At 42.8% G+C, this 22,256-nt stretch overlaps 1 protein-coding gene across 3 annotated transcripts in view; it reads left to right on the top strand.

Moving 5' to 3' along the window:
- Positions 1 to 22,256, top strand: part of EMCN (endomucin) — a 105,844-nt gene that overhangs the window by 41,976 nt on the left and 41,612 nt on the right. Inside the window, exons 2-3 of one of the 3 annotated variants that reach the window (XM_090031870.1) lie at positions 9,543 to 9,587; positions 15,656 to 16,243. In XM_090031870.1, the coding sequence (XP_089887996.1) occupies positions 9,543 to 9,587; positions 15,656 to 16,243 (633 nt within the window). Of the gene's footprint in view, positions 1 to 9,539; positions 9,588 to 15,655; positions 16,244 to 22,256 lie in introns of all 3 variants that reach the window. The other 2 variants (XM_090031869.1, XM_090031871.1) reach the window with 2 other exon arrangements.

Here is a 22,256-nt window from a genome sequence, read left to right as displayed (position 1 = left end):
TCCTTTTCTCTCTTAGAGAGGAGAATTTTTTGTTCTGCCCCTGAGACATACGTTTTCAGTCAAAAATGATTAATTTCATATTTGGAAGTATATCAGCAAGAAAGAACAATACTGGCACATCAGTGAGAAAGCACAGTGCATGCATTTTACTAAAGTTCTTAGAAATTTAAGGCGAGCAAGACATTGCAGATTCAATTAGCAATATAACACAAAAGTCTACATTTAAAAACACTGAGGTTACAGAGTAGAGCACTCATATGCTAAGGTATACCAGAATTAAGTTTGTCTAGAGAAATGTCATTTAATTTTGTACGTGTTCATTATGATACGCACAATCGTTAAGCACTTGGTTACATGCTAGTTTTTCTTTTCCTATAGGACCCCTGCTTCTTCCAATGTCTAGAATGGATGGTGCTCAGCTAATGAGCAGTATGTCAATATTCCTTGTATAGCCACAGGCTTTATTTACTGCACTGCTCTGAAGACAGAATTATTAATTTCCTTATCAGGTTTTCTGTTGTGCTCATCACAGTAGTATCTTAGCTTTTAGATAGCTACAAAGATGTTAATTCATCTCTGCAACACATCTATGGGATGAAGGAATGCTCCTATCCCCATTTTCACAGAAAGGAACCTAAACCACAGAGAGTAAGACAAAGTTTCTAATAATGTTGGGATACCTTTGGGCAGGGGGCTGAACTCGATGATCTCCCAAGGTCCCTTCCAGCCCTAATGTCTATGAAATCTATGAAAACCTTCAACTTTTTTTCCCCCCAGCATACTGGGCTCATCTACACATGCAAATGCTGCTAGATGGGTTTACTCCACAGTAATTTACTGCAGAGTAATCCCACCCCAGGCAAGTGTTTGGGAACAGATTTGCTGCTCTTGGAAGTAGTCTGCTTCCAGCCCCTCTGGCTCTGCACCAGTCTCCTGAAACAGCCAGGGGGAACTGCAGGCTCTGGCCACAGGTGCCTGCAGTCAGGGGCCATCTTTAAAAGACATCCCCAAGCACTGCTCCCTGGCCACCTGCAATCCTGGCCTACAGCCTGCCTGCAGTGTGCTGGCACAGAGCTCTGTGACTGTTGCTGGAGTCTGTGCCCACCATGCAATGGTTGCTCCACCTCTGGAGCAATGTCCAGTATCTTGGGCTCCTGCTGAACACCCTGGTTGCCATGCTGTGCCACTGTGGCAACTGCCATCTGGCCCAGGTCAATCTCAGCCCTGCCTGCCCCCCTGTGTGGTGTAGCCACATGGCCTGGCTCACCACAGCATTTCAGGTCCCTTGCCACCATGCTGCTGCCCAGACCCCAGCAGGGACACTGATGATGTGCACCTAGACACCACCACCGGTGCTAGCCACGCACTCCTGGGGCTCCAGTCCCATTGTTTGTGGGCCTGCCTGGCCAGCCAGCACACCTGGGATGACGAGCAATTGCTGGAGTCCTTTTGCATGACCTGAGCCGCTTTCCAAGACCTCCTCAAGCAGTTCTGCCTACAACTGGAACAGCAGGCCACCACCATGTGGCAGCCCCTCCCTGCAGACACCCAGCTGGCCATCACCCTTCTCAAGTTGGCCACACTCACCAACCTATGCTATATCAGCCACCTCTTCATCATGGGCCAGGGGACCACCAGAGAGACCATCCTGGAGGTGTGTGGCACCCTCCAGGATGTGCTGGGGCACACCTTGCTCTGTGTGCCTGACATCCTGGAGGTGGTAGTGGGGTTCAGCAACTACATATCATCTAAGTTTGATTTAAACAAGCTACATTGGGAACTGCTCAAAGTATGTCTGCAATGGCACAGAGCTTAGCATGGACTAGAGAACCAACTGCCAAAGAAGCTGGGCAAATATTCAGTTGCCTAGCTTGTGCTGAGCTCCATGTTATGAGGTCTACAGTATTAGGAGTACACATTCCAGGAAGTGTAAAGTTATCTCAAGTATTTCTATACAAGCTGCAGTGACTGCACTTGTAAACATACCCCAAATAACATGCCACTTTTCATTATATTACATCTTAATGTGTTTCCTTTCTCCATGAAGCCTCTTTAGATATGAGGTCTATTCCTAAAGTGCTTGGGTCAAACTTCCATTGAAGTGAACTCTCATTGTCATCTTGTCTGGGTGAACATTTCACATTAGATGCATGATAAAGAAAATTGCCTACATTATAAAAAACATTACAACTGGGAGACTATGCCCCACAAAAGAGCTGAGACTGAAACAAGAATTGGTAACCTAATTGGTAGGAGTTGACTTGCATTAGCAAAATGTATAGCCTGCAATATGCCTTGCCCTAGCCAGCTGTAGGTCTTGCATGTTACCAATCATCAGGGGCTCAATTCTGTTCAGATTTACACTGGCATCTACTATACATCATGAACAGTCACAGTTTTGTGGAGTTAACATTTGTATAAAACCATCAAAAATAAGAATTAGGCCACAGTGTTGTATATCTCCTTAAAACAATTTTTCAGCTAAATTTACAGCTGCTGTGGAGTGCAGAGATGATTATGACCCAAAGGAAAGAGCAGTAGTATTTATTTGTACTACAGTAGTAGTCCAGACTGGAGCTCTGCTACATGTGCGTGGTTCTAAAGACTACAAAGAAAGAGGGTAGAAGAAGTGGGTATAATCAAAAATATATGCTGTGTTACTCTACTGACAATCTAATATATATTTTTATATATATATAAAAACTAGGTTAATATATAAATAAATAGTATATTCTTTTATAAACTTTTTACTTCCTTAAAAAAAATAAATGCCTCAGCTATACTAGATATATTTAACCAACTGCCTAAGGGTTGCCCTACATGCAGAAATTTGCCAGCATAACAGTAACAGAAGAGAGTTACCTCAGTTTACAGCCCCCATTTAGACACTCAGTTTCAATGCCTTGGTACTGTACCACCTTGCATGTATTCAGGTACCCTATGGAACTTGCTCCAGTCACTGTTTCCAGAACAAAGTTCCACACAGAGGAGTTATAGTGGCATATTTCGGACAAAGTAACAATCTGCATAGAACAACTTAATGACCCTAAAATGTTAATTGCACCAAAAATAACAACATGCTATACATTTATTGAATCTATGGTGCCATAAAATGGCAAACCAGTCACAAAGATATTACTAAAAAAAATGTAACGTCTTTGTGGCTGGTTTGTATGGTGCCATAAACTGACTATGTGGTATGCCCTAATATCATTTCAATGCCAACAATCAGCTGTTTGTCAGGCAATTCTTTAACATATGTTTACAACTGGAGATGATGCCAGTTTAAACAGGTGCCTGACATGAGCTATAGGGTATAGGAAATCCAATATAGACCCAATCTGGATCTAATCCATATTGAATTCTTTCTAATCCCCGTATGCCCAGGTAAAATAAGTCTTCTAAGATTAAGGCTAGTAGAAAGCTATTCCCCTCTTTGTGTTAGGAAGCATACAGACTGAAATTCCTATTCCATAAAGCTAAGGTATTTCTCTAACACTCATTCGTCATAGTTTCAGTGCCTCTCAGTCTTAGGGTATTTCTCCTTGTAAAAGCACTATGAGATAAAACAAGTGTCTCCATTTTACAGATAATCAAATGCGTCACAGAAGGAGTAAGGGTGAGGTCAGTTCTGCATTGGGAAACCTTGGCACCTAGCTCCTGATCTTAAAGTAACCTTGTCATGTTAGGGTGGCACTGCAGACAAACCAGTAAGCTCTGCTGCACTGCACTGCTACTGGTCTATAGCATAGTGAATCTGAGGTACTATGTTCCTTGGCACTTCTTCACATACCCTGTGGGTACATCTACATGTCACCACATGGCGATGTTATGGCACCATGTTTTAGTGCTTCCTTTGGAAGTACTAAAGCATGGTGCAGTAACTGCTTCTACTGCACCATGCTCATAGTGCCCGGTTGGATTTTGCCGCTATGTCGCCATAGCAGTGCGTTACAATGGGGGAGTGCACCGCTATGGTGACATAGCTGCTGATCACGTGTAGACCCACATGATTGCTATATCACTATAGCGTGTGCCATATGGTGATGTAGCATGTTACTATGTCGCCATAGGGTGATTTGTAGATGTGCCCTATGGAACTTGCCAAAGTCAAGAAGGAAATCTGTGTTGGAGTAGTAGGGGTTTTAACTCAGGTCTCCCAAGTCTGTCACATAAGACTCAACCAACCCAAGACTGCAAAGAGTGCCAGAGTTAGAGTTGTGATTAAAATATATGACTCTGTGACATCCCAATCTTCTGATAATGAAAGCCATTCTGCTCTGATTTTGAAATTCATCCAGTGTTAGGGACTTAAGCTTCATGTGGCCTTTGTGCTGGTATTAACATGAGATGAATTTCATCAATAAAACCATAACTCAAACTTGCATGTTGCACTGTAGTACATTAGCTACTCAGATCTTTGATTTTCTTTAATTATAAATAGCTCACTAGATTCTACTTTACTGTCACACAGATAGATTATTAAAATGATGGTTTAAGTGAGCTCTGCCCTTAAGACTGACTTGTGTCATTTACTCAGTGGTTCTCAACTTTTTTTGTACCAGGACCCATTTGTAAATATTGATGGCCAGTCCTGACCCAGTGACAGAGGAGATGGAATCCATCTCTTTACTCTTCTGTGAAATACGAAACACAATAACCAGAAGGAAATATGAATACATCTGCTTACCACCAAACAACTTCGAGGTCAACCGATTATTCCAATTGATCTCTGAACCTAATCTGCATATAAAATGAACTGTTCCAAGCAGGAGATTTTATCACACCTTCAACTCTCCTGTGAAATATGAATTTTCATTTCTACCCAGGAGAACTTGTACCATCTTTTCTCCTATGCCTGAAGAAGGGTGTTGTGCCTGAAAGCTTGCAATTAAAGAATTTTTTTTTAAAAATCTAGTTGGTCTAAAAAAAGATATCACTTCTACCTTAAGCTCTGATTCCTGTGAAATCCATGTAATTTTCAGTTTGGTTGGTAGCATTCTGTTGTAATATGTGCCTTTACATAGCCAGTGGAAAGGGTCAAAATTGTTCTGACTACGGATCAGACAGATCATCTCTGGAATGCATAAATCAGGTTAATTACAATTAAATTTTTGGACTGAAACCATTTTCTGTTAGTTCATGTACTGTACTCACAGCTTCAGTAATCTGTGCTGGTGGCATGAATAGCTTTATCACAAGATAAATGAATAGCCAACTTTATCACAAGACATGCCCCCGCCCCCTGCTCCTCCCTAGTTTCTTATTGGCCACTGTGTTCTCCATTTTATGGATAGGTCTTCCTGATCTCACCTCCCCAGCCACATATCTAGTTCTAGATATGTCTACGTCCCCACCTCCCCAGCCCCTGCTTCTTTGGCATGCCATCACTGGAAATATTTGTAAATTGTCCACTCACCAGAACACTTCAACAGCCGCATCTCCAATTGAAGCTTTGTAAACCACACATGCAACCTCCACACCTGCCAGCCAAAAGGCATTTGCCAGGCTTTGAACTGATTGTATGCACAGTTAATGAATGATAATTTATTGTGGCCTTTATATTGTGAATGGAAATTTATATGCTTATAGTTCCTATTTCCAATGAATTTCTTTTCCTTTCCTTCCCTCTCCTTATACCAATATGCCAAACCTTTTTCAAGAAAAACTCTGCACTGTTTTGCTCTGCTCATTCCCCCAAGGGTAAAAAACTTACTTTGCCCAGCAGCCAACATTCTCTTGGTCTCCAAACTTAGGGCTCCCTGGGCCACACACCCAGTTTTCAAGTCATTGTAGGTGAAGCTAGGCACCCCTATGGGTGCATCTGATCCTGGCTATCCCACAAACCAGTATCACCCCTGTGGCCTATGTTGCCGTAGCCTGCCCACACATCTTGCAATCCTCTCTTAGGGCACTGTTGGGGGAAGCTCACAGCTTCAGGGCACTGTTGGGGGGAAGCTTACAGTCTCAGGGCACTGTTGAGGGGAAGTTCACAGCCTCAGGGCACGGGGTGGGGGGAGGAAGCTCACAGCCACTCACCTCTTTGAGGTCCTCATAGCAGAGGAAGAGCACAGGGTGTGCCACCCATGCCCACCACAAGCCCCCTCATGTACTCATGCCATGACTCCTAGGCCACTGCAGGGAGAAGAGAGCTGGGGATGCTCTCTAGGGGCGTGGGGGCTACAATGCACCTAGCTCTGCATTGTTGTAATGGCTACATATAACAGTGTGTGGGAATGGCTGAGGTACGCCCACTAGACCCTTCAAGCAAACATGCTCACCCTAGGCCACATGGCAAATTTCACTCTGTGGGGATACTTCTCTGTGGTCGTTAAGATAGAATACTATAATACTTGTTTAAGTTAAGGTTGTCATTTGGTAACCGTCCAACTATCCAGAGCAAAAAGTCAGATCATTTTCTAAATTGTGCCTTCACTTTTTTCTGAATCCTATCTTACAGGTTTTCTTCTCTTTGTTTATCTTTGAACTTAACTTTTGAAGTACTTCAGCAAACTTGGATGGGATTAAGCAACTAACTCTTAGAAGTGCTTAAGTGCTTGGCCTACTTAAGGTCTTTAAAGTATTCCTTTTTAAAGATATCATAGAATCACAGCCATTAGATATGAAAATATTTCCAGTGTTTGGACCTTTAATCTAGTGGTTCTCAACCTTTTTTTACTCGAGGCATTCCTTGAAAAGTGACAGCTCTTAGCTTTCATTCATTGTTTAACCACAGTAAAATAATAAAATATTTTTTTGTTGCAAAGAATTCAGAAAAACCACTACAGGTCAGAATATTTTTAGCACTATGGATTCCTATTTGATATTTCTGAGTTTATCTTGTGACTCACTTAATAGTGCTAATATTGCACAGCACTCTGCAGTACCCTTAATAGGATCTCAAGGCACCCTGGGATGACATAGGACCCTGACTGAGAATCACTGTCCTAGTCTTTCACTTTAATGATATATGGCCACCTCCCAGGACATCCTTTAAAATGTAGCCTAGTTTAGATTTGACCAGTACAAGTCATCAGGGTGTCCAGTTCCTTCCTTGGTCCTCTAATCTAGACTCTACTATTTTTAACCTAAATTTTTTTTTGCTCCCTTTCAGTTTATTACTTGCAGTCCTGAACCTTATTGCTATCTGAAAATGATTTCCCTTTTAGTTGATGACACAGTCACCCTAACATATACCTTTTGAATTATGTAGACACCAATCCTCAGGCATTGCTTCCATAATGACCAGTGTAATGCATTTGGCCCTTCTTCAGTACTTTAGAAAGTCATCTTTGCAGAATGGCCTGCCATTCAGGTGCCATTATTGTAGAAAGCATTAGTGAACAAGAGGGTAAAACATAACCAATGCAAAAGCTAGCTAACCAGGTCTTATAAAGGAGGTTGTATGTGTACCAAAAGCCATAAGTAAAAGTCACTAATGTGTCTTCTAGTTCTTCAGGTTTGACAAGGATACAATCTAGCACACCCACCTAGAACTAAACCTCACTGACAGGTAGGGCTCCTGGCTAAACTAATGAGGAAAGGCATGCCTGTCTGACTAACTTAGTTCCAGGTGGTGGTTTGAACTGATATCCTAAAAACAAGAACTCTGGAGTAGGCCAGGCCAGGCTGGAAACCTCTCTAACAATTTGTGAAAGGAGAAGAATTTCTGGTGAAGGTGGCATGTTCCTACTGCAAAACATACATTATTATATCAGTGTAAGTTTGAATTGAAAAATGCCAAAAATTATTCGCTTCCAAGTTTGTGGGTGTTTGGGCCTGAAATTTTTATTTCATTTTAGATCCTTTTATAATCAGACCATACTCCACAGGCTTGTGAGGGCATCAGCTGACCTAGGAGAATATCTACATTCATGAGTGGTATATGCAGATAGAAGGGCTCCAGCCATCTAGCTGTTTTCTCAAGGTGTTTATCACACACCTTGGGACTATGACATTTTACTGGATTCATTACTTGTTCCAGGTCTCAGGACTCAGTCCAGAACAGTCCTTAACTATAGCTGGTCTTCTTGGTAAAGATGTATTTGGAAACAGGTCTGTATGTTTGTTTTTAGATACACTGAAGGGGTGAAAGGGGCAAATAGTCCCTGCAACCTCTTCTCTTGTAGGGCAGGTACACTAGATAGGCCAGAATTTTGTCCTTAAAATGAGGAATGGTCTATTTTAATATTGGCTGCTACTCTTCTCCTTCCACATTCCCTCTTCCTTTTCCCTGGTGTATCTTAGAGGATTAAGGGCAACAAGTTAAGATGTCCTTATGAAATGTTAAACTTTGCCTTTGTTATGGATGACTAATAATAAGGATAAACCTGGATTTTCTTCCAAACAAAGTATATATTGCTTTATAACAGAGGAAATTACCTTCCCTACCTCAACCCCTGCTAAAATCTTCAGAAAATGATCCCATCCACGCAGCAGAGATTTGACAGTTCTTCCCAGCTCTGCTACTATTTCTGTGGCTGCTGTCACCTTTTATTATAGATTTAGAATAAGCCCTCACAAGGCTGTGTGCTCTGGGAAAGCATGAAAAAGCTTCTTTTCTCAGTCTACAAATGTCTTTCCCTCTGCATGAACTCTTTCTACCTCTGCTCGTTAATATATAAGGCCAAACACTGGATATCTTTCTCTCTCACTCATTAGGAGTAGGGGACAAATCCTGTAGCCCTTACTCTTTCAAAAGTATGACAGCAAATCATAGCAAATTAGGGTTGAACAGCCCTCACCTCCAAGCCATGGCCACATCAAACCACTCGTATTCTTGGTAAAGGTTTGTTTGGAAATAGGGTTACATGACCCATGACACCCAGACTTGTCAGAAAAGGACATAAAGGGGAGCCACAACCAACCATTTTAATGTCTGTATATAGTTAGATTCCTGGCCTTTTATGGAAAAAAAAGATAATTGCATCCCAAGCCAGCCTTTTGGATGGTGACATTTTGTTGTTCATTGTATTATTAAAAAGTGAAGGGAAAAATAGGATAAATATTTCCTCCTTTTCTTTCAAAACTCATCTAAAATCAAAGTTTAGTTTTTACTTTGAACATACTAGCCAAAGAAGAACAGGGAATAGTACATATGAATTTAAATTAATAAGATAGGGTGTGCAGCTGATCTTGTGTATTTATTATTTTAATGTAGTGACTTAATAATAATTCTACTGTCAACTAGCCAGACAACTTTACTGCACCAAAATAATTTTCACAATTATTTGCTATAGTCTTAGTTAGGGAGGAGTCTGCTGTGAGGAAGCTTAAGCCTTCCCTGGGGATATGCCAAAATGTATGTGAATTATATATGTTAGGTAGCAGATCACTGAGATTAGGACAGGATATGTATTAAATCTCATTTGGTAGAAAAATATGAATGGCCTATTGGATTCAAATGATAGGCAAAACCTGATGCTCAGGGAACAGCTTCATAGAATGGCTCTAAGTCCCCCCTTGCTTATCTGCTGAATATTGCTTTGACAAATATGTGTTTAAACCAGTGATTAACGCACCATCATTTATCCTATCAGCAGGTATTCCTGCAAATACAGCAAGTACCAACACACAGCCAACCAATGGTAAGACTTACCTTTACAAACTTATTCATAATCAAATCTTGGCAACAGATACTTTAAATGACTCTGTTTTACAGCAGAAGTTTCTTTTTTTGTGGTGTGATGCTTTGCTGTGAATCCTGGCTTGTCAAGCAGGTGGAAACCATTTCTGCAGCTGGCTGAATAGTAACATGATGAATTACTGCAGTGATATGTCAGTGGAGAGGGCAGAGCTGAATCATTGAGTGCCCAAGAGGAATAAGTGAGGGGTTCGATCACCAAACACTGGCATTGTAATACGTGGAGAACTTCAGATTTACACTGTCTCCTACTTTCTAGATCAAATTAAGACTCATATAGACCTGAGTTATGGGTTTTATCAAACCATAAATCTCTGGAAGGCATGCAGCTCTTGGGGCAGCTATTTCATTTACAACTACTGGCTATATACGAATGATTTGGCCTCTGTAGGGTTTGGTACCAGAACAACTTGAACTATTAGACAGACACGTAGAAGAATCTGCTACATATTAGACATAAGGTTTAGGTATCATTTAAGTGACATATAATGCTCTAGATCAGGAAAGAGTTGTGTTGCTGGCATTGAACTGTGTTGCTATGAGAAGGGAACTATAAACGAAATTTAAGAAAACCTCTCCATTACCATGCTATTTTTGGATCACTAATAGTGAAATGAATCTCTTTATAGATGACCTATCACAACAGGCCCTCTCAAGCCATCCACATGCACTTAAGGGACTGACCCAAAGCCTGTTAAAATCCAGGGAATTCTTCACTGAGTGAAAGTGGCAAATTTAGATCAGGTCCTAAGTTAGATATAAGTAGTGTCTTATAAAGGGGAGTGTCACCCAAACTGACACAGTTAAATCCAAAAAGCCAAATGAAAGTAATTATTCCCCACACTGATCTCTTACTGTCGAATATATAGTATACAGCATGTGGTCCTTACAACATTCTGTTCTCACAGCTCCTGAATACAAGTTGAATACATACAGCTGGATGGCTGCCAGGACTGATGGGACTCTTGGAATATGTGATACCTGTGGGGTTACAAGGCAAACTGTTGGTTGATACCAGAACATGATGTCTGGCAGCCTCCTCCTTCATTTCTCCCACACACCTGACTATTCTGCACAGCATCCTGAGCGTGTTTGTTCAAATGTCTCTGCACATGAAGGATTATCGCAAGCCTGGCTCTCCTTTCATTCTCTTATCAGAAGCTTTCATTAATCTTGTTTTAGTGACTCTATATTATAGCTACCATGATAGTGGACCATTAGTGGGACCAATAGCTACTACGATTTTCATAGTTTCCCCATTATAAGCCAGACATATTAGAAAAGTAAAAATATTGGCCTCAGATGAAAATTCAGCATACAAGACTCAGCTTGGTGCAGTAAAAATAATATTAAAAAAATACAAAAAAGCCTTGTTTAAAAAATTCTGATTGTTTTGTAAAAGTGACAGGAATTCAAAAGTGATAAGATTTTGGACACATGGTGTGACTTTCACACCAAAATCTAAAAAGGCATTTTTTTCTTAATGGAAATTGTCATATCCTTCCATTGTAGGCATAGGCTAGACTTGCCTATTCAGCAAGTTCAGCCTTAACTTTTAGGCTTTCTGGGTGGAATAGATCAGGGGTGTCAAGCTCATCCAGCCTCACTAAATTACAGACTCTGTAAATTTATGGCTCACAGAATCACAGAATCAGTAGGTATGTTCATAAGTCATTTTAGACTGACCTAAAATAATTAAGTATGTAAAAATGAAGCATTCTTAACTACCTATAAGGGGAAAAATTGTTGAGAATAGTAGAAAAGCATTTAGCATGATCAGTAGCTGTTGTGTTCTGGCAGGTGCCTTTAGAAAAACAGAACACAGTTGTATGTGTTCAGTGCCCCCTTAAGAAGACATTGTTTTGGCAGAGTGTTGCTTGTTGTGGCAGATTGTTAGTAAGAGGAGGTTTTTCACAGGAAAATGCAACATATTTTGATTGTTTAGTGGGCAGTAAGGTTTTCATGTGGGGAAAAATGGATTAGATATTAGAATCATAGAACACTAGGGTTGGAAGGGACACCAGGAGGTCATCTAGTCCAACCCTTCGCTTAGAGCAGGACCATACCCAACTAGATCATCCCAACCAAGGCTTTGTCAAGCTGGGTCTTAAAAACCTCCAAGGATGGAGATTCCACAGCCTCTCTGAATAACTCGTTCCAATGTTTTACTATCCTACTAATGAGAGAGTTTTTCCTAATATCTAACCTAAACTTCCCTTGCTGCAACTTGAGACCATTGCTCCTTGTTCTGTCATCTGCCACCACTGAGAACAGTTGAGCTCTGTCCTCTTTGGAACCCCCTTCAGGGAGTTGAAGGCTGCTATTAAATCACCCCCCACCTTCTCTTGTCCAGACTAAATAAGCCCAATTCCCTCAGCTTCTCCTCAAAAGTCATGAGCCCCGAACTGTAATCATTTTCAATTGCCCTTCACTGAACTTTTTCCAACTTTTCCACATCCCAAAGCTGGACACAGTACTCTGGTAGTCTATAGCATATTCCAATCAGCTTTGCAATGAACAAGAGCTGCTGGGCTAAACTTCAGCAAATAGAAACATACATTTCATGTAAAGGAGATAATATACTCAGGAGAGACGTTAACATAGCAAAATGTACAGGTAGATCATAGTAAAACTGAGGCTTTCACCAACTTAGCTGCCACAACAGAGGTGATACAAAGATTCTTTTGTAAGGAAATGTGTGTCTAATTTAGCTATCTATACCAGAAATCTGAGTGTTACTGTGTGAAGATGTCCCATGAAAATGATATTTAAATTTTAATACAAAGTTTGAGAAAGAGGAAAGTTCATTAAAACTCAAGTTAACAAAGTCCAAACCTAGATTTTTCCATCTTAATTTGACTTAAGAAAAGAGAAAGAAACTTGTAAAACAACGTGGATTGTGATTCCCAGAGCCATTGCTCAGGATGAGACTGCAGAAAGTATTTTAGGTTATTACTGCAGGTGATTGGAGCAGCCTCTGTGTTCGGTTTCAGGGGTTTTTGTTTAAGGCCACTTTGATGATGACTTCTGACTCCTGCTCTCTTACAAAAATATATTACAAAAGGTATATTAATGCCCTTAGAGGGTTGAAAAATCTATTAAGAAAACCAGCTATGTTTTATATTGGCCTCAGTTGAACATAAATAAATAATACTGGCAGATGAACATAAAAAGCCTGTGCCAGCAGCACAGAAAATATTAACCCCTTAAACAGAGAAGGCATTGTCTAGTTTACATTTGTTTATGCTAGCTAAGAGAAACTGGACTCATCTACATGTGCACCAATGTGCCTTTGCTACTGCACATTAAGTTTAGTACCTCTAATATGAAGTACTACATAAAGGTGCATTAGCCCATGCTAATGTGCAGTAGCATAGGTGAACTTTTTTGTGAAGCTTAATGTGCAGTAGACTAATTCTACTGTGCATTAGCGCATTAGCACAGTTTTTGCTGTGATGCGCTAATGTGCAGTAGAATAGGCTACTGTGCACTATGGCATTTCATATAGACGTTCCCAGCAGGTGCGTCTAGATGTTCATTAATGCACCATAGTTACTGCACATTAAGTTTAGTACTTGGATAACCAAGTACTAAATCAACACGCAATAACTCGTGCTACTGAACAGTAGCATCAGTGTTTGGGATTTATTCAGCTGTTAACTGCACAGATAGCATGAATTCACTATGAAAAGGTTGCAGAGTCAGATTCTCATCCACAATTACATTATTAGATTACAGAATAGCAACAGCAAATCATGGTTTATCACATGTTTTACAACATAAAACTAAAACTAAGAATGCTTGTACTATCAGAAGCTGATGTCAGAGCCACTGGGGCCTTGCATAAGCACAAAAGGGCAGATAAGACAAAAGGAAAACAATCATTACTTCATTAAAATGGCATTATGTCTCTAATGGGAACAATAGTCACAAATAAGAGATTGTCCCACGGCCAAGTAAGATTGCAACCCAAGAGGATACATACTGCGTGGGACTAAGTGACATCATCTTCAAATTCCAAACGAAAGGAATATACTTTCCAAAGGAAAGGAGTGGTACTAAGAGCAATTTTGCCCAAGAGGTTCTTAGACCAGTGATAGTAGCAGCAGATTGAGACAATAAAGTCCCAGAACACAGAACAGCCAGAACAAGTAGACTTGCCATGTTTAATAATCCTGGCTCTGACATTCCAGAGGAGCCCTGCAGTCAAAATCTAGTTTTTAGTTTGTGATTGATTATATATGTTGAATCAATAATATCAACTGGGTTCATAAGTTATTACCCCTACAAAATTAAATAAAAAATAACTGAGAATCAGCCCAGAACAACATGCCTACACCACAGCAGCAGCATGCTCCAGTTAGGACATTCCTAAACATGACCCACCTACCCAACACATTGTCAATACAGAAATACATGAGTGAAGACACTCTGGAGTATCCTCCTGTAGTGTACTCTTAAAACCCCAGTCTCTGGCATGCTTTAGAGCAGTCAATGTGTACTTCTAGGTTTGTAGCATGCATGCAAAAATGGATGGGTGGGGCATGTTCAGGACTATTGGTGTTTAGACAGTATTTCGGAGAATGAGTTACTGTGATAAGAATAGTTGAAATTGAGAATCTGAAGCATTCCTCAAGGTTCAGGCACTCCCTATTTGTACAAATTGTTGTACTTTAAAGGTAAATTTACACATTACACTTAGACCATAGTAAACCTGTGGTATGTTAAGCAATGTTAAAGTTAGAATGCGCTGCGTAGAGTTGCACATCAATGATTAATACTGTTTCTGGCCTGCACAGCTCTGACTTGCTACTAAAGGGCTGGCAAGCAGGGGCATGACTAGGAGCCAGGACACCTGAACTCTATTCCTGCTTTGAGAGAGGGGTGGGAGGATGGGGGGTGAGGGAGCCTGGGAACAGTGTATCCTGAGATGCTGAAGGACTGAAAAATGCTCATTTTATCTGTGTGGAGCAGACTAAGTGTAACACAAGCTAGGTAACATAGCCCAGAGTTAACCCTCGCCTGAAGTGGCGTAACTTTGAGATGGTCAGAAGGTGCTTAGGATGAGTTAATGAGCTTTAGCATGCTTGCATTTAAGTGCCCTTTATATGGTTCAAGTGTAACATGTAACTTTACTCTTACTAAAATATTTTTGCAATTATTTTAGGTGAACTGAGGCTAATCCCTCTCTGGACATGTTTAAATCTGTTTCTTGCCAATTCTTTCTTACTTTTGCTTAAATTGGCAAGGGAATATTTCACCCACTATTTGGTCAGAGAACTATATGTGTGTGTGTGTGTGTGTGTGTGTGTGTGTGTATAATCTACTCTATTGTGACAACTTAAATTCTATTGCATTGCTAGTCAATGACCTTCAGCTCCTCAGCCTTGCACAGTGTGTAACAGAAAATTTACATGTGAACTAGATTGCAAGTTCTACTATTACAGCAGTATCAACCATAGGAGATCCAAAATAAAGGCAAGAAGAGATACATTTTACGTATATAAAGTTTTCAGCTATATTGTAGTTTCTAAACAATAGGCTAAATCTGCTCAAAAGCAGAGAATGGATGTTGACTCTATTTTTAACTGTCATCTGCAAAACTTGTATAATACCAAATAATGTGACTGTCAGACGAATACCTGTAAAATAGGATCATCATCATCAATAGTGATAATTGAATATAGCAAGCCAGCTCCTCTTTTCTGACCAAGTTGCACTCTAAGTTATTCTTGCGCTGGGTTGGCAGAGAAGGATGACTCTAAGCTATCTTCCCATTCTCTTAAGACTTGCTCTTCAGTGAAGGCCCAAGGCTTCTGTTACTTACTCCATGAGAGCCTATTTGGCAGGCAAGGGATTTCAAAAAGGTGAGGAGCTCCAGCTACTCTATCTGATCTTAGCACAGGTTTGGGCTGAGAGCATGTTGTGTGTATACATTGCTGCACGGATTAGATTCTGGCATAATTTTCTACCAGGTATGTTCTCATGTGACTGTTCTCTTTCCACTTCCAGCTACCACTGCAGAGCATGCAAAGAGTAATGAAAGCATTTCCACTGCTGGGTCGGCTTTAGCTCTAAACACGGCAGAAGCTAATCTAACAAAGATCCCAGAGAAGTCGCTCTCAACTCCAGCAGGAACTAAGGGCACAAATAACACTCTTGTGTCACCTCCAATTCCAGCAGGAACTAATGGCACAGATGACACTCTTGTGTCACCTCCAATTCCAGCAGGAACTAATGGCACAGATGACACTCTTGTGTCACCTCCAATTCCAGCAGGAACTAATGGCACAGATGACATTCTTGTGTCACCTCCAATTCCAGCAGGAACTAATGGCACAAATGACACTCTTGTGTCACCTTCAATTCCAGCAGGAACTAATGGCACAGATGACACTCTTGTGTCACCTCCATCTCCAGTAGGAGCCAGTGGCACAAGTGACACTCTTGTATCACCTCCAGCACCAGTCGAAGACAATACAAGAGCCAGCTCTCCTGGGTTGTCTGCATCACCAGTGGGAGCTAATACAGCAGACAACACACCTGGGTCAACTACAATTCCACAAAGAACAGAACCAAATGCTACTAATGGAACCACACGTAAGTGATGGAGACAATTTCATAGCCAAAGGGGTAAAAAGTTATGAATTGAATAACTGAATCTTTGCATCATCTGTCACATATTGTCCTGAAACAAGAGTTCTTTCTCTGAAGTGTCCATGTTCAGTGTGAAATGTCAGTGTTATTTAGCTTTTGTGTTGTGATTAGTGATGGCTGTACTTCACAAGATTCAGAGTTTGGATATTCTAATTAAAGGGACAATACTTTTTTATATAATAAAGGGCTTAGTCTGTCTGATTGTCTATAATGCTCTTGAAGCACTCTGATTGGTTAGTGAAACTAACCTCCCCCTTCCCCCCCCCAGCCCTGCTCCTTGGAGGAGGTAGAGCACTGCCATAAGGATGGGATGAAGGGGACAGAGTAGGGGGCAAAGCCAGTGGTGCCCTCCTGCTGCTCCATCCCTGTCATCATGGCACCCACCACCTCTGAGGAGCAGGGATGGGGGTGGGATGAGTCCAGCAGCTGAGGCAGGGGGTGGGGCGGGTGGGGATGGAGCACTGCCACCCACCACCCTGCACCACCACCACCTCCCAGGAGCAGGGATGAAGGGAAGCTTGCCCCCTGTCCCCTCTGTCCCCCTTCACTAGCACCCCATGCTGCTGCCACCTCCAGCACTGCTGGCCTTCCCCTCTTCCCTGCCCCAGCCCTGCTCCTTAGAGGTGGCAGAGTGCTGCCATGATGGTGGGGACAGAGGGGACAGAGCAGAGAGTGCCGTTGGCTTTGCCCCCCGCTCCATCCCTGCTGTCATTGTGGTGCTCTGCTGCCTCTGAGGAGCAGGGTTGCTGGGGGAGGGGTTGTGGCCAGTGGTGCTGGATGTGGCAGTGGTGGGGGTGCTGGTGGAGGGGGATGGAGTGGGATGGAGGGGATGGCGGGGCAAGCTTCTTCTCCCCACCCACCCCCGTTCCCCGCTCTTGAGAGGTGGTGGCGGCATAGGGTGGTGGATGGTGGCACTCCATCCCTCCTCTCCTCCCCCATCATTCTTCACAGGCAATTTGCTAGCTATTAGATAAAATAGAAAGACTTACTACTGGGGCAGCACCAGCCTCTTCCCAGTGGGGGGCTGAAGTGGACTAGACAGAATACTGGGGGGGAGGGGCTGCACCAAACGTACTTACTCATCTGGCCAAATGTACTTATTCATTTTTTTAACAATACCCACTTAAGGCACCACACCTCTGTGGGCAAAAGCAGGGCAAGCTCAGCTATGCTCACATTATCAAGGCTCACATTTGTGAGAGCCCGGCAGGGCAAGTTATGCTGAGGGGAAACCAGCATGGGTTCGTGGCAGGCAGATCGTGCCTGACCAATCTAGTCTCTTTTTATGACCAGGTTACAAAACGCCTCGACGCAGGAGGAGGGGTGGATGTCGTATACTTGGACTTCAGGAAGGCCTTTGATACGGTATCCCACCCCATACTGGTGAACAAGTTAAGGGGCTGTGACTTGGATGACTGCACAGTCCGGTGGGTGGAGAATTGGCTGGAGGGTCACACCCGGAGAGTTGTGGTGGATGGGTCGGTTTCGACCTGGAAGGGTGTGGGCAGTGGGGTCCCGCAGGGCTCGGTCCTTGGACCGATACTCTTTAATGTCTTCATCAGCGACTTGGATGAGGGAGTGAAATGTACTCTGTCCAAGTTTGCAGATGACACTAAGCTATGGGGCGAAGTGGACATGCCGGAGGGCAGGGAGCAGCTGCAAGCAGACCTGGACAGATTAGACAAGTGGGCAGAAAACAACAGAATGCAGTTCAACAAGGAGAAATGCAAAGTGCTGCATCTAGGGAGGAAAAATGTCCAGCACACTTACAGCCTAGGAAATGACCTGCTGGGTGGCACGGAAGTGGAAAGGGATCTTGGAGTCCTAGTGGACTCCAAGATGAACATGAGTCGGCAGTGTGACGAAACCATCAGAAAAGCCAATGGCACTTTATCGTGCATCAGCAGATGCATGACAAATAGGTCCAAGGAGGTGATACTTCCCCTCTATCGGGCGCTGGTCAGACCGCAGCTGGAGTACTGCGTGCAATTCTGGGCGCCGCACTTCACGAAGGATGCGGATAATCTGGAGAGGGTCCAGAGAAGGGCCACTCGTATGGTTAAGGGCCTGCAGGCCAAGCCCTACAAGGAGAGACTAGAGAAACTGGACCTTTTCAGCCTCCGCAAGAGAAGGTTGAGAGGCGACCTGGTGGCTGCCTATAAGTTATGCAGGGGGTCGGACTCGATGATCTGTTGAGGTCCCTTCCGACCCTAGCATCTATGAATCTATGAATCTATGAATCTTGCTGACATAGTTCATGGAAAGCCTTTGCCCTACATCAGGGTTAGGCAATGTTTTTTGGCTGGAGTGTCACAAAAAACAATGTCTACCTTGGATGGTGCCAGAGTGCCAACATGCCGGAGGCTGGAGCAGTTGTTTGCAGCCTCCCTGCTGCAGCCGGCCCAAGGAGCCTGGTATGCTTGCAGCAGGGCTTGCAGCCTCCCAGCCACCTGCTAGGAACAGCCTGGGCTCTGTGGCTGGCAGCAGCTGCTTAGAGCCCGGGCTGGCAGTGGTGTGCCGAGCAAGATGGCCTTGCGTGCCATGTTCAGCACATAGGGCAGGGGTTGCTAACCCCTGCCCTATACGAACGTTCATATCGGTGACAGCCGAATACAATCTGCTTATTTGTCAATGGCTGCTGGGCCAGGCTGAATTTTGATATTGCTTTATGATCTGCTCCTACTTTGATATAGTTTACTTACATCTATGTGGGGTGAGCCGCAGTGGCCTGAGGATAGTGGAGGCCTTGGATGGGTTGGTGCTGGTAGGGTTTGGCTATGGGGGGGTTAATGCAAATTATGGGGTGGCTATAGCCCCCTAGTGCTGCCCCTGCTTACTACTGCCACATATAATCACTCTTGTGGCAGTTGTAAATTTTAGGATCATTAACAATTCAGAAAACCAAACTAATGCTGTAAGAATAATCAAATAATATTTTTCACTGCAGTCCACAAGGCATTAAGTTGCAGCCCCTAGGCTTGCACCCAGCCACTGATCCCCTGCATCACTGGCTGCAGCAGCAACTGAGATCCCCTCTAGGCTCCTCTCTCCTACCATCTGGCTTCCCTTTCTTGCCCCTTCCCAAGGGGTAGGGCAGCGCAGTATATGCTGCAGCCCACAGGGCTGGGGGACCCTGAGGTGTGATACCTGAGCCTCAGCAGTGTAGTCCAGTGCCTGAGCAGCGTGGTACAGTGGGGTGAGCTTGCAGTCTAGAAGGTGAGGGTGAGGCAGGGTGCATAGTGCAGTGTTGTGTTCTGTACAGTGCAGCAGGGGCCATGCAGTACAGGAGGGGAGGATGTAGGCAAAGGGTAGCACCAGGGGGACTGGTACATGCTGCAGTGGGGGGAGGGAGGGACATGCAGCATGCAGCCCCAGGGGCTCTCAGTCCCTGCTAGTATGACCCATGTGTTGTGCAGTCCCTGTCCACATAGAAATTGGACAGCTCGAATTAGGGCATAAAATGACTATAAGGTTAGAAGCCATTAATCTTACATAATATCCACATGGGATAATAAATACACTGGGTGTAATTTAGAGTGAGGTTTTTGATGTTTAAACATTAGGAAGTAAACATAGCTGAAAGCTGATACCAAGGTAAAAATATAACATGTTGCTTTGATTGACCTGGTTTACCTCTTTTGTCTATGGAAGACTGACAGATCACCTGTTTGGATTTCTTAATGCGTATTGGATTAAATTGTACCATTAAAATGCAATCTCCTTAAAGGCAATGGTTTCATTTAGACTATTATTTTTCTTAACAACAAACTTTCATGAAGGAATAAGTGGAATTGTACAACAGTTCATAATCAATCCAGACTGCTGTCTGTGGCAGCTGTCAACATGGTTCAAGATCAGCTCAAGACAAGCAGATGCTACTACCTAGGGGCACATGCTTCCAGTGAAAGATGGTTCTAAGTTAATCTAGAGTATCCAAGACCAGAGTAAGAAAGAACTTCAGGCTCATTGGCTGACAGAAATGTAACAGCTAACATGGATTTCAGCTTACTATATGCATAAGTTTCAGATCTCAGTCATCTTGAATGATCACATCCATGAATTCTGTAAACGTATCTGGGGAAGTGTACAAGTGCTCATTCAAACATGTGAACCCCAATTCATTTAGACTTCAACCTAGTCCAATGTGGGGGAGATTTCTACTGCATTGGCCATTTTTAACCATTTAAAGCCCTATGAACACTTGCACCTAGGGCATTTAAAACAATGGAACTGCAGGGGAGCAGCAGGGGGCATGCAGTACAGCTGGGAGGGTGCAGGCATAGGATGTATTGGGGGCTGGCATCAGGAAGCACATGCTACAGCGAGAAGGAGTGCAGCCTGCAGCCCCAGGGGCTCTCAGTTCCTTTTTAGTAAGACCCTTGGGTTGTGTGGTCCCTGTTCACATAGAAATTGGACAGCTTGAGTTGTACATACCCCTATAAATACCCTAAGTTGCTTAACTGTGGTTTTGAGAACCACTTCTACTCTTTTCCGTAGAATCAACAGTAGTGTAAATACTAGGAGATGAAAAATGTTCTACCCTTTGAGTTTCTGATAAAACATTAAAAAAATATATATGGTAAACTGGTAATGAAAAAGTGGAAACAACTTGTGAATTAAATACTGAACAGGCCACTTTGGTTAGATTGGAAAAATGGCATATTTGCCCTGAGACAGCAACAGTTAGTAGCACCTCTCAGGTCTCCTGTCAGTGCCTTCTTGTTTGGTTGGAGTCCTGTAAAAATGCATTAATTAAGAGAGATTCATCAGTTGGATATTATCAGCCCTTCACAGCTCTTCACTGTGATTAGATTAAATATGTGAATTACTAGCTTTTATCATTATATTGTTTCTCTTTACTCCAATGTGTCTTTACTATTGTCACTGGGTTACATACATAAAAAAACTGGAGTAACACAGTGCATAATTGTTCCCAGTGGATGTTTTACAATGAAATATGTATTAAGTTACAAAAAAAAAATCTGTAATAATCAACCTCAGAGCAAGTGTGGCTTTTCACTTTTAAAGGGCCCAGTCCAAGTTCCATTATAGTCTTTCTGTTGGAACAACCTACCATAAAGCAATATATTGATTTTGATTTTCCAAACAGAAAGTAGAAATTCTATTTCTGCAAAAAAAGAAAACCTTTGAAAAGACATTTTAATGGAAAAATTGAACCTGCTCTTTCAGCTGTTTGGGATGTGAGAAAGGCATCAGAGAGGGCTAAAGAGCAACAGAAGAGATTGGCGGAGCATAGCCTGTGAAGAAATTGGATCTGGCCAACAGTTCTGAAGATCAGTGGCATGTGATAGCAGGAGCCCCTTCTCCACCCTGAGCCATACATTTCTCTGCCATGTGCTGCCAGTGTCGTCTGCAGCATCCTGTGTTCCTGCTCTACCCCAAGGGGTTCCCCATGCCGCACTGCTGCCTCATGCCATTAAATCTGTGGCTGAGATTGAGATTGGCTGTGCCAATCTATTCCCTTGGCAATGGAATTTAGCAGCAGTCAGTGGAAGGGGTTGGAGTGGGGAGAGTTGTGGAGCGGGGTGCTGCAGAGGGAAGTGAAAACCTGTGGTGACTGCTCCAGTGCAAGATGTGGCCCCCCATTCTTAAAGGCTGATGACATTGACCCCTCATATAAGCAATAGCAGAAATTATTATGTTTTGTTATTACACTGCAAGAGGTGATTCGTAAAGGACTCACCATGGACTTCGGATGTTAAGGCCATAAGAATCTAAATCCACCAAATACAATGTTACTATGAAGAGATTTCCTACTGAAGGCTGAATTAAGCTGAATCAACTTCCTAATACAGCCATGGATATTTTCATTGCTCTGTCTGGACTGTTAAGTGCTTCTTACTTAACTCAGAGAAGTTCTCTCTCCAGAACTAACAGGACAACTAATATGCGTAAGACAAGGAGGGTTTGACCCTTTATATACACAAATAATTAT

The sequence above is a fragment of the Crocodylus siamensis genome, chromosome 2, assembly GCF_052110815.1.
Source record: "Crocodylus siamensis isolate JL-2025a chromosome 2, ASM5211081v1, whole genome shotgun sequence".
Lineage (NCBI taxonomy): Eukaryota > Metazoa > Chordata > Crocodylia > Crocodylidae > Crocodylus > Crocodylus siamensis.
The sequence above is the reverse complement of the archived record's forward strand: the minus strand, read 5'-3'. Positions and strand labels throughout refer to the sequence as shown.